Genomic DNA, 13,667 nt, shown 5'->3' with positions numbered 1-13,667 from the left:
AATAAAATAACCACAACATATATATATATATATATATATATATATATATATATATATATACGTATAAGTGTCAAAGAGGAGTGCTACTGAGCATGGGGGGTTATTTTGGGGGTTCAATATGAGCTTATAGGGGTCCTGTATGTTTTGCAATTCTTGTTCAGCTGGTCCTGGCTGATTTGGAGGGTGGCTCCTCCTTCCCTAGTTTTAAGCTCACCCCTCCCACTTTTAAATGGTTAAAGATCACTCCTTTGCACCTTCCACACCCATGGGAATTTGCATCCAGTATGATTGCGACAAATCTAATACAGAGTGCTTTTCCTGGTATTATACAGGTTAATAAGAGCTTCAATCAGACTTAGAACTATGCAACTAATTTTGACAGATTTATTATAAATCATTCTTCCTGGTAATGTACAGGTTATTAAGAATCTATTTTAGTGTTAGGACCCTTGAGACGTGGTCTGCCTTGGAGGGGCTCAAGGGCTTACAACACTTTTGCCAAAGGGTTAAACTAAAAGACCATTTTATTAAAAAAAAAAAAAATTAAAAAAAAATATATATATATATATATTTAGGCACTGTACCGTGTATTGGTGTCTTTGGATGTAGCACTGAGCTCTGTCTCTGTTTCATGTTCTGTCTCTGGTTTTAAATATATATATTGCCATGCTCAGTAGCACTCCTCTTTGACACTTATACGCATATATATATGTTGTGGTTATTTTGGGGGTTCAATATGAGCTTATAGGGGTCCTGTATATTTTGTATGCCATGATATGCCTGCATTCAGGGCTAGACTTTGACCTTCTGAGTAGAGATGGGCGAGTCCACCAACATCCGTTTCCTGGATTTTCGCTGATGTTGCCCCCAAAATCCATTTTGCGGTGTAAAATAGGCAAGCGGATTTGGGCGGTTTCAATCCGTTCAGATTCACCAAAATCCATCATTGGACACAACCCGTGGATTGATTTGTAAAATCCAATCTGCCGGATTCAGCAATGCGTTGGCGGATTCTTAAGATGTCCGCGAATGGATTCTTAAGAATCCGCCAACGGATTGCTGAATCCGGCAGATTGGATTCTACTAATCCATCCACGGGTTGGGAAATTCACGGAGTGTATTTGGCAATCATAATAAAAAATATCTGCAAAACGTGAATTGACCTTTTTGACATTGATCCGCTGAAATCCGCAGACCAAAGGAACCGGCCGATCCGCTGCGGATCCAAATTCGCTAAAAAAAATAATTTAAATGCCGATCTCTACTTCTATGTTCCTAAACGATGTCACGTTTAAGAGGCCACAAAAATCAGAAATAGATTTATTATTCTAAGGGAAGAGACCATTGAAAATATAAACATGAAACTGAAATGAACAAAAGCATGATACAAAGATAACAATGTAAAGCTAAAATGAACAGTGTTTGCATATCACATTCATTTTAATATTAAAACATTTTTGAAGAGCAAAATCATTGATTCAAATAATAAGATACAAAATTTATCACTTTCGATGCACACAATGCTTAGGGTCATATTTGAATGAAAACGTCCAAGGCAAACAAGGCACGCTAAAGCACAATATTACTCTGACAATCTCCACCAAAATACATCAAACCCAGCTAACTTCTGGAAGGTTATCAACAATATATTCCAGCCTCCTAACCATCAACAACCAAGTAATATCACTAAGGGGGATATTACTCTGACAAACCCCACTGACATTGCAAATGCATTCAATGATTACTTTGTGGGGTGTGCCACTAACTTATTAGCGAAACGCAGCCCAAACCACAAACCTGAATCTCATCCTGGGAGTGCCCACATAGCCCCACCCCTTCCCAACACTGCCCACAATTTTCAATTTGGCCCAGTATCTGAAGAGGAGATTACACAAGCGCTCCTCAAACTAAAACTAAGAAGCCAATGCGGACCTGACTTGCTACAATCTAGGTTCCTACGACTTGGTGCCCCAGCCATTGCCAAACCAATTGCTTCCATAGTCAACTCTATCCTGTCTGCAGGCCATATCCCTAAGACCTGGAAAACTGCCAGAGTTGTCCCAATCTTCAAAAGTGGGGACAAAAACACTGTCTCAAACTACAGACCAATCTCACTTCTCCCAATTCTATCCAAAGTCATGGAAAAATGTGTCCACTCCCAATTAAACGACTACTACACTAAGACAAATTTCCCTAGCCAATTCCAATCTGGCTTTCGTCCCAAACATTCCACCGTAACTACCCTGCTAAAAGTTTGCAATGAAATCCAGTGTGGAATGGAATGGGGACAACTCACTGGTGCAGTATTCCTAGATTTTGCAAAGGCTTTTGATACAGTTGATCATGCTATCCTGCTAACAAACTCCAGAGCTCTGGAATAGGGAAGCATGCTTTAAACTGGTTTCAGTCCTACCTATCAGGAAGATCCCAACATGTGTCCATCTCAGGCTCTAACTCCAACCCCCTGGATATCACCTGTGGTGTCCCGCAAGGCTCTGTTCTGGGGCCCCTACTCTTCTCAGTGTTCATTAATGATCTTCCCACAGCTTGTAAGGAAGCCTCAATACACATGTATGCAGATGACACAATCCTATATGCACAAAGCTATAGCCTCTCTGACCTTCAACACATACTTCAGTCTGACTTTGAGACTCGAAAACTGGATTTCCCAAAACAAACTGTTTTTAAACACTGACAAGACTGTAACAATGGTATTTGGGACCAAGACTAAATTTGTAAAGCTTCCAGTGACTGAGCTCCTGATTAGAACCAACGCTAACACCACCCTAACACCTGTCACTAGTTTTAAATACCTGGGCTTATGGTTTGACTCCCACTTAACATTCGGGATGCACATTGATACCCTGACAACCAAGACCTATGCCAAACTAGGGGTACTTTACAGGAACAAATCCTCCCTAAGGCTCCTGGTCAGAAAGCGTATCGCACAGCAGATGCTAATGCCAATTATTGACTATGGAGACATAGTATATGGCACGGCACCTCAAACCCACCTTAGCAAACTTGACACCCTCTACAATTCAATTTGTCGTTTTGTTCTCCAATGCAACTACAACACACATCACTGCGAAATGATCAAAGAACTAGATTGGTCATCACTAGAGTCTAGGCGCAAAGTTCACCTTTCCTGTCTTGCCTTTAAATTCTTTATGGGCAAGCTACCCAGCTACCTGAACAAGCTCCTCACCTCTACCACATGCAGCACCTATCACCTGAGATCTGACTCCAAAAGACTGTTCATGGTCCCAAGGCTCAACAAAGTATCCGGCCGTTCCTCCTTCTCTTACCGTGCACCCCAAAACTGGAACAACCTACCAGAGACTCTCACATCCACCACCAGTTTAAGTTCTTTCAAATCTAAGGCTGTCTCACATTTTAATCTGGTCTGTAACTGTTTCATACGCCCATAACATATATTTTCTTTAACTGTGCATGCAATGTCTTGTATATAATGTATACCCTGTTCATTTATGTAACTGTATTTGTAACCATGTATTATTTGTCTTAACTCTGTGCCCAGGACATACTTGAAAACGAGAGGTAACTCTCAATGTATTACTTCCTGGTAAAATATTTTATAAATAAATAAATATTTATAGAGAATCTTCTTTTTCTCATATCTTTATTTCTCATCCTATTTTAAAACTTTAAGTGCATATGTTTATTTTTTAATTTTGAGGCCCTTTATATTGTGAGGCCCTAAGCTGTAGCTTAGTTAGCTTATGCGTAAGTCCGGCATTGCATTCAAAAATGAATTTATGATGTGTAAAAAAGATATCCTGGATAGTTTTTGGAATGATACACCTGTTGATGAAACAGCATTTATAAAAATAAAATCCCATATGTACTACAGTATATAGTACCATGACATTGTTATATGTTATCAGCATAGCATAGGAGCAAATCATGACATTATATATATATATATATATATATATATATATATATATATATAGATATATAGAAAGAAAGATGCTTATTCTGCTTTCTCATATACTAAGTTTAGAGTGACGTTTTATCAAAAATAAACATTTGCTACATACATTATATATATATATATATATATAATGTATGTAGCAAATGTTTATTTTTGATAAAACGTCACTCTAAACTTAGTATATGAGAAAGCAGAATAAGCATCTTTCTGGCTCTAAATACTGTCAACTAGTTCACTTATTTCTGCCTAAGTTTCTCAGACACAGCTAATACACTTTTCTCCAAAAATTCTCCTAAACCACTGGAGCAATTTTGAGAACAGTAATGCCGTTCAGTTCAATAAACCCTCGCAGATCACTTATATGGTCCTTCATGTAGCCTTCTGGGCATGTGCTAAAAGAATATGAATAGTGAAAATCCAATATGCATATTGTATTCTTGATTTCACTGCTGCTCCCTCAAGAAAAGGAGGATACTTTTACTAAATGAATATAACAATTGACGGTTATTTAAAAACACCAAAAGATTGTAGAAACAGTGCAATGTATTCCTGCAGTATGACTGTCTCCAAGTACATTAACATATTACTTTACCCACTAACAATTACTAGCTAAAACATGATACATACTGTATCTCCATAGCATAAAGATTGTTTATCCTGTTTAAAGTGAATCTCAAATCTAATGCCTGTCAGTCACGAAAGATACCATTGCAATGCATACACACCGTCACTCACAGGCACCAAAAGACATGTAATGTAACGTCAATGCTGATTTCTAGCCATCAGTACTTAATATTATCTTCTGTATCTACTATAATTAGTGGGTTATTATTTTGCTAGACAAAAATAATCACACTGCTACTGTATAAAACAGACTATTAACTATTCTGTAGGATTAATGCATGCAAAAGCATTTGATAAAACCTAGTACTACAAAGCATCATTATTGCATAAATGATATCATACATACTGATTTCTGTAGATCAGGAATCGAGAAGATGGGAAGAAAAAAAGTAATTTAAAATATTTCATTTACTATCTATATTGTTAACTACTATTTCAGAATCCATACTTTTTGCCATGTCTAACCACATGCAGTCTCATAGCGGCCCAGATGCACTAAGCTATGTTAAATCAGAGCAAATCACATTAGGTTGCTACCGGTGGCTGTGATGAAGGGCGGGGGGTTAGGGGGGCTGCCGGTGGCTGTGGGGGGGTGGGGGGGGGTGCTGCCGGTGGTTGTGAGAGGGGGGTGCTGCCAGTGGCTGTGAGGGGGACTGCAAGTGGCTGTACGAGAGGGAGGGTGCTGCCGGTGGCTGTGAGGGAGGGATGGGGGTGCTGCTGGTAGTGCTGTGAGGGGGGTGTGTGTGATGCCAGTGGCTGTGAGGGGGAGGGGGAGTGCTGCCAGTGGCTGTGAGAGGGGGGTGTGTGCTGCCGGTGGCTGTGAAGGGGGGGATGGTGCCGGTAGCTGGGTTTGCTGGGGGGTTGCCGCTCCCCAGCTGCTGTCTCTCTCTCTCACTATGATGCGGGGGGCCCCGGCCGGTGCTGGTTAGGCCTCTATTTCTCCCCTATACGAAGCACCAGTAGAGCGTGAAACGCGTAGAAGAGGAGGTTGTGTTGCAGCCTGCTTTTCCTTCTGTGTGTTGTTAATAAAGCTTTGATGTTCAAACCTGGAACCTGACGTCATTGGGCTGTGTGTTGTCGCTCCGGATTCACCTCTCTCTCTATTCCTCCCCAGCTGCTGGCCTGCCTCCTCTTTGTCCCAGGCCGGGCCCCGCTCTGTGACGTCCTCGCACACCGGAAGTTGTGGCGCACAATTCCGATGCGTGTCGGCATCAGAAAGACCCGACGTGGGACAGTGCAGGAAGCAGCCCAGCAGCTGGGGAGGCCCGGGCGGCAAATAGAGGCAAAAACATTTCCATCTCCCCCACAGCACAGGGAGAGAGAGGCAGCAGCTGGGGTGCGGCAACCTGCGAGAGTCGCATGTAGGTGCGGGAAGAGCCGCAAGTTACCACCCCTGTCCTAGGGTTAACGGCAGGATAAATTAGCACTGCTTTGAGTTGGCTTCAAATAACCAAACATTAATTGATGTCTTACGTAAAGGTGGCGTTAGATCCCATTCAGGGCCTAACAATATATATCTCTTTCTCTTCAAAAACCCATGTTTCTAAAAAGGAGCAACGCCGTCCTTACTGTAGGTATGACCTAAATAATGTTTTTTTTCATGCATTACCCTAAATGGCCTTTAGTAGATATGCAAAAGAGGCAAAGGTCTTTGGACTCTTTTAGAAAGTGTAAAGGAATATTAATCTGTCAATTTGTAAGGGGAAAGGCTTCCTAAAATTAAACCCTTTAAAAAAAAAAATGGAATTTTACATTTGTATATAAAAAAGTAGCGGTAGCCTGGATGTGAAAACAAATTAGTGATACTCCATACCTTCTAGTACTGTAGCATCCTACTTTGAGCACAATATATATTCATAACCAAGGAACATACTGGGAGATGCACTAGGCTCTGATAAGGGGTATCGCAGCTCCACCCCGTGTTAGCTGCCATTGACAATGGATATGAATTACACAGCACATGCCCCACTGAGTCTACCCATGTTCCCATCTATTGTGACATCTCAGACCCTTTTAGATGCTCTGCTTTTAGGATACACTTGTGCATACCTCAAGCATGTTTTACTTCTCTTACTGTATTAGCCTCCATCCCCTTTGTTGGTAGTATAATCCATGAATACAACATCATTAAGGGACTTTAAAAGAGACTTTAGGTTTGATAATTGTGGTTGAGCATATTCTGTGCATGACAAAGGGCTGCCAATTGTGACTTACTATTTGCAACTGGATCTTTCACAACAGCATTGGTTTTGGCCACATCATCTTTCAGTGCACTGTAGTTCTGTTTCAGCCCCAAGAGGTTCAGATTAAGATCTTTGATGCGTGCTAGTACATCATTTGCAGTATCATTCGCTTGTCTGGCTTTGTCTTTTGCCGATTGTATCTTTGCCATTGTATCTATTAGGGAGAAATATTTTAGTATACATAATAACGGGAAACCTATCTTGTCAATTTAACAACACTTCTGAACTTTATCTTCCAATAATTTGGGGAATGTTCATGACATCTCCCATTAAAAAGTAAGTTTTCTACTTGTCTTCCATTGACATGAATTTGCTGATGAGAACATTTATTAGTTACAAACAGTGGCAGATTTAAAATTAGGCCCGGGCCTACGGTGGCAGAATTTTGGGGCGGCAAAAATTGCCGCCCCCATACACATTTGCCGCGCTCTCGGGCCTATCGAACCTAATGGGAAGGCACGTACCTGCGTCGGCCACCACCTTATTGCCGCCCTTCTGCTCCTTTGGAATCCCACGTTTCGTTGCCATGGCATCGCATTTCCATGGCAATGACGCACCACCGTGCGACATCACGTTGGTGACGTCTGCGGCATCATTTGATGCTGGGATTCCAAAAGAGCAGGAGGGTGGCAACAAGGAGGCGGCCGACACAGGTAAGTGCCTAGGGACGGTGGATTTTGAAATCCGCTGCTGGTTCCAAATGTACACTTGTTTCAGCTAAATTGCTGTTTGCTTTGAAGCAGTGTGGAAGCTGTTCTCGTTCATGTAAATTATGCTTATTCATTGCACTAGATATTTGCAAAAAATCTTATGAGTTATATAAACTGCTTAAAGGCGCAATACAACCTAACTAACCATTTATTTTGAGCATTTTCAGCTGCGCTGACCGGGAAGCTGAAAGTAGCAGTGTTTGGTTCCTGGATATTCCCGCTCCGCCCCCCAACCCACCCCCACCACCTCCAATTCCCATCTTATAAAAGAACTAGGGGGTAAAAAAAAAAATGAGGTGGCGAACTGTTCTTTAAATCCTTGAGTGCTGGAGGGGCCGTGGTAGCACAATGCCACTGTCCCTCCGGTACTATGCAATCACGTGACTGCTCCTCAGGAGTGATCAGGTGATTCCGGCATCGCGTTCAGCGCTTCACAGGAGAGTAAAACTTAATATCAACTAGAAAACGAGCAAATAGTATATGATGTAACTAGTATGTCACGGGGCCCCTGGTGGTGTGTGTAACTTATATAGCACTGAACATACAGATGTTTTGAAACGTAGAGTCTCTGGAGTCGCAGCAGAAATAGCTTAAAGCCGCAGCTCCGAAGATAGCACCGCCATGGTCACGCTGCTGGGGATCGGCCCCCTCGCATGGGAGAATCCTCCAGCACCGGGAGAATAGCAGTCTTGAGGCTGGCATCAGTGCTGGAAACAGTACGTCTTTCCACTGCACATCTGTAGCTATTTAGTGTGTATACAATTGTGCATGAATTAGAGTGCTTAGAATTTACATACCATTGGGTATGGCAGACAGTTGTCCAAATGTGTCATTCAAAGCCTTCAGCAAATTTTTGTTTTTCTCATCTGCATTTTGCAACCTGTTCTGCATGCCAGCAAGATCGTCCTCATTATCTGCAGAAAGAAAATACAAATCCAGTTATTCTGTAACATTCTAAATAAATAATAGTGCACGGGTAGTAAATACTCACAATGTTAGAAGCATTTTAAAACCAAGAACAATAATAGCAGTTGCAAGGTTAATACAAATATAGTACTTCCGACTCAAACGTGGAATGTGTGTATGCCCTATTTGCTTCAAATGTACCAGTGTACTTATCCGAGAAATTAATGGATTTCTTTATTGGCTGTGCCTCCGCTATAATAGGGACACGTGGAAAGTATTGAAGGTCAAAAGGTAGAAGCAATTTTCAGTGCTAATGAAGAGCTAAATTTGATTAGAGAAATAATTTGCGAATAGTAAATGCTGTTCTGGCTCATGTTGTTCTGGAATTGAAAGGCATCTACTTTATTGATAGCTGCTACAGTACTTGTAAACATAATTTCTAATGCCAGTATTAACATTCTGCCAGATATAATAGAACTGAAGTGGCATGTGAAAACCAAACATGCATAGCGATTGATGGGAGAGTTATTGCTTAAATGAGAACACAAATTTAGACAGGTAATAGGAAGAACAAGTTACATTATACAGCTTTACTACAATAGCACATAGTGGCATTGAGGTTACTGTTACTGTACATGCAGGCATTAAAAGTGGTTGTTGTAAAAGCAGCTTTAAGGACACACATTGTATGCCAATATCAGATCACAATGGCAGAATGTTTTCTGAACTTAATAGTGGCAATATTCCTATCCAGAATATAATTACTATAACATCACATAGTATAAAAAATATTGGAGATTATCTTGAATATTGAAGACGATATAATGGATCATGTTTCCTTGTCATCTTCCTTGTATGCTAAAACATGATGTATGTATATACAGTATGTATGTCTTTATTTAGATAGCGCCATTAATGTACATAGAGCTTCACAGTAGTAATACACACGGCAATCATATAAATAAAAAAATATATAAATAACACATAATGGGAGGAAGTGCTTCAGATATAAAAGTATCATTTAGGAAAATGAGTCCCTGCTCCGAAGCGCTTACAATCTAATTGGTAGGTATGAAGTACGTACAGAGACAGTAGGAGGGCATTCTGGTAAGTGCGTCTGCGGGGGGCCAAACTTTATGTATCAGGCGTATAGTATTAGCCACGGAGCTACTCATATGCTTTGTTAAGCAGGTGTGTTTTAAGGTGGGACTTAAAGGTGGAGAGAGAGGGTGCTAGTTGGGTATTGAGGGGAAGGGCATTCCAGAGGTGCGGGGTAGTCAGTGAGAAAGATTTAAGGTTGGAAAGGGCTTTAGATACAAAGTGGGTAGATAGAAAACATTCTTGAGTGGAACGCAAGAGTCGGGATGGTGCATAGCGAGATATTAGGGCTGAGATGTAAGGAGGGGCAGGAGGGGCATTGTCATATGTGACCAAGGCCTCTGAAAGATCTAAGTCGCCTATGTATATATTTCTTTCTTTTATTTTTATAGTGAAAATTCACTTAATTATTAAAAAAATGGGTCTAAGGAAAAATCAAAATGTGATTAAAAGTGAAGTGAAATTAAGAGGTTTGAGTTAACTTTTGCAGGTTTGCAAAGAAGTAGAAAAGTTTGTCTGAAAGTTTGTGGACCAAACTGTTACACATGCACCCATTGGTAATATTGAATTCCCGAGAGGGAGGAGAACACTAGTAGCTAAAGTAACTAAGTATCTCGGGAACCGGGAGTCACCCCAAGCTAAAAATAGTTTGGTTTCGTTCTGGAGGACCCCCTGGTACCAATGTTTTTTAATTGTGTAGGCAGAATTGCTTCTTTACGGTGCAATAGTGCTGATTTAGTACTACCCTGCAAATCCTCCTATTGCCTTGAATGGGTTAGTACGTGCGGAAGTACCGAATCTGCACTATTCCACATTAATTAATTAAACCCTTAGACACAAAGACACATGAAATTACCCTTGTTTTTAAAGTGATTTGCATCAAACCATTGGTTAAAAATCCCATCTTCATATTGGGCACTTTATTTCCATGCACCTGCCCTGCTTTGGTTTTGGGCATCAATCATGTGGGTGGGGAGGCTGACTGCACTAGGGTGACATTTACATATAAATTAAAAAAGAAGAAACTAACAGACTTCATCGACTCCATCCATCTTGTGCAAGATTAGTTTTCTTTGAGATGCTGTAGTCAAGAAGTATTCTGTTTAACTGTTTAATAAATGAATACAAATATATTTTGTCTTTTAAAGTCTTTCCCTACTGCTACAGTTCTTTAAAAAATGTAGTTATCATGCTGCATGCCCACTACTACTGTACAATGACATCCAAGCATTATAATAGGAAGCTTATATAGAAAAGCTGGAGTAAACCATCAAGTCTGTAACATGCAAATAGCGCAAAGCAGCTATCTCTTCTCACTCCCACCCTCTCCTGCATAAATACATTTTTAGCTAAGGAGAACAGACTAGAGAGAAAATGATCTAATGTGCACTCTCAATTGCACTTTAATTAATATCAAAATATATTTGCATAAAAATGTTAAAAAGTGTAATTTGTTAACAATTCAGTATTATGCCTGTCATAGTGATGGTATCAGAGGTAGCTTTTCGCCTACATCTTTGCAATGGTATATATTAGACTGGCAATAACCTCAATGTAAATGTTTATACATTCATATAAAAAAAAATCTTTAGGGAGATTGTTACTTCTCATATTACATTTCGTGGGATCAACTATTTGCCACCCAATCTGAGTGTATTTAATATCCATACGATATACAAGTAACTTGATGTCACTATAGGCAGATATTAATCAGGATTTGAAATGCCTTTACTTACATACATCATCACTGCTAAAAAAGCACTCCCAATTAGAGCTGGACAATTTTTTGGGGGGTGGATTTGGATCCGCCGGTTCCTTTGGTTTGAGGATTACTCTCAAAAAGGCCAATCTTCAATTTAGGATTTCCTTTTCATCAGAGACAGAGAACAATCTGTTTCCGGATGGACGGGTCTTACACCATTCCAGTCATTATGCTGATGCCTTAGGCTTATCAACTTTATATAGTTGGTATGCAAATCCTTTTAGAAACTGTAGGACGTGACTCATTTAAATATACTTTGTATAGCTATTAGCATCTCTCTCAATTTCGCCAGACCATATTTTGAGGATAACAACCAATATTCATATAATGTTCCTATTCATGCTGTATGTAAACTAAGTGTATATAGATGTGTTTACTGGTTCTCCAGGTATTACAAAAAAGTGGACTTGTTGGAGTTCCCCAATGATAGGGTTGAACACCACTGATCGATAACTAAAGAATACATAAACACAAGGTAATGAAACACATATGGAATGTTAATAGGTCATTTTATTGTGCTCTGACATCGGGCTTTACCATTTTGGGAAGAACAGATTTATATTTTTACTTTGATATGTCAATGTACACTCAATAGTATATCCTCATACTATCCGTTATAAGCACACACATGTACAGTATGTCATAGATAGCTACTTCGTTTAGGGAAAATATTTCAATACAACTAAATAATAAAATGTACTGTTTTATAAATATATACATATATATTACCTTTCACATCATAGGCTATTTTCTTAGCATCATTCAGAACACGGACACTTTTCTGAATTGAGCTCTTTGCTTCATCCTTTAGTGATCCTTGGGGCCCAGTCACCTTTAAAATAGAAAAAAAAACAAAACAAATGCCATATTGTTAGCCAAGCAGTGTCTTACTTGAGCTAGTTCTAGGGTAAAATAAAGTAAAATAGATTTAAGGTTTATGTTGGACAGTGGCATATTAGGACACATGAGCATCTTACGTCGTTGGAACAGACTTGGAAGAAAGTAGAAATGATCCTTTTAACTACAAATTACTTTATTTTGTATCCCTGTTTGATTCAAAGCTTAAGACAATGTCTGTCATTTAATTTCATACAATCCTGTACTATGATATAAAAACATGCAATCCCCAAATATCTAATATTACTTGATATTTTTTGATTGTTAGATTCAATCCCCACCCATTTGCAACTGTCTGACAAATTGATGTTAGGCTAATTCAGGAAAGCCAACCGTGCATAATTTAAGTCAGTGTATATATTTGATCAATTTCCCCATCCCACCCCTCTTGACTGTTTGAATTGTAAAAATGTAAAACATTTCATTTCATTCTGAATGGACAACAGTATTCTTTCAGAACTCAAAGTGTGCTATAAGTAGTAAGCATATGAGACGAATAAAGGCAACAGTAATGCAGAATAAATACCAGTCAGGTAAAAGAGAACAGTTAGATAAACCTGCTGGATCAGGATGATCCCACATATAGATTTAACAACTGTTATTGCATCCATTAACATGCCACCTTTTCAGAAATTACACAATAAAGGAAATAGTACGCGCAATATATATTTTGTTTCAAATCTTCCTATAAATATCGCGCCAGTTTGGACGCATGGCTTTGCGTTAATGGGTGAAAAACCTCTGCAACATCTGTGACACTGGTTTTATTTTTACATTATACAATGAAGGATGTATATACTGATTTATACTAAGGTCATAAGCATAATCTCATAGATCACTCTTAAGGGAGATGTGTTATAATTACACATGCAATGAGGAAATCACAGGGGCGGTGAGTGGTAGCAGTTTGCAGCAGACATCTGGGTCCAGTGGAACAGTACATTTTACACTGATGTATAGGAGCCGATTCCCTTTTTTTAAACTTTTATGCATCAAAAAGAGGGAAGAGCATCATTTGTCAGAAAAATAATGATGCAGAAACCTTTAAATTAGATTATATGAAAATGTATATATACATAACTACAGTATATATATATATATATATATATATATATATATATATATATATATATATATATATATATATATATATATATATAATATATATATATATATATATATAAATATATATATATACAGTGGTCGACAAATCACCAACAAATCTACTCGCCACCTAGTACCACACGTGTGCTGCTTGGGCCAATAGGAGCTCGCCACGATGTTAAATCCACTCGCCCGGGGCGTGCAAATGTATAGGTTTGTCAAACACTTGAACTGTTGTATCCCCTTACTACCTTAGAAGAAGCCCTCGTGGGCGAAATGCATTGTGGTACTTATGTGCTGCTGGCCCTGACTGCTGGCTCCTATTTGGACTTTATTATTTGCTGGGACTTTTTTTTATATGTAGC

General features: G+C 39.3%; 1 protein-coding gene across 4 annotated transcripts in view; it reads right to left on the bottom strand.

Annotated features, from left to right (window-relative positions):
• The window catches only part of LAMA2 (laminin subunit alpha 2), a 736,088-nt gene that overhangs the window by 99,858 nt on the left and 622,563 nt on the right, over positions 1-13,667 (bottom strand). For all 4 annotated transcript variants that reach the window (XM_075597283.1, XM_075597284.1, XM_075597285.1 and 1 more), the window contains 3 exons: positions 12,031-12,133; positions 8,333-8,449; positions 6,797-6,979 (listed from right to left, as the gene is read on the bottom strand). In XM_075597283.1, the coding sequence (XP_075453398.1) occupies positions 6,797-6,979; positions 8,333-8,449; positions 12,031-12,133 (403 nt within the window). The remainder of the gene's footprint in view (positions 1-6,796; positions 6,980-8,332; positions 8,450-12,030; positions 12,134-13,667) is intronic.

The sequence above is a fragment of the Ascaphus truei genome, chromosome 4 (genome assembly GCF_040206685.1).
Source record: "Ascaphus truei isolate aAscTru1 chromosome 4, aAscTru1.hap1, whole genome shotgun sequence".
NCBI classification, from domain to species: Eukaryota; Metazoa; Chordata; class Amphibia; order Anura; family Ascaphidae; genus Ascaphus; species Ascaphus truei.
This window is presented reverse-complemented; position numbering and strand designations above follow the sequence as displayed.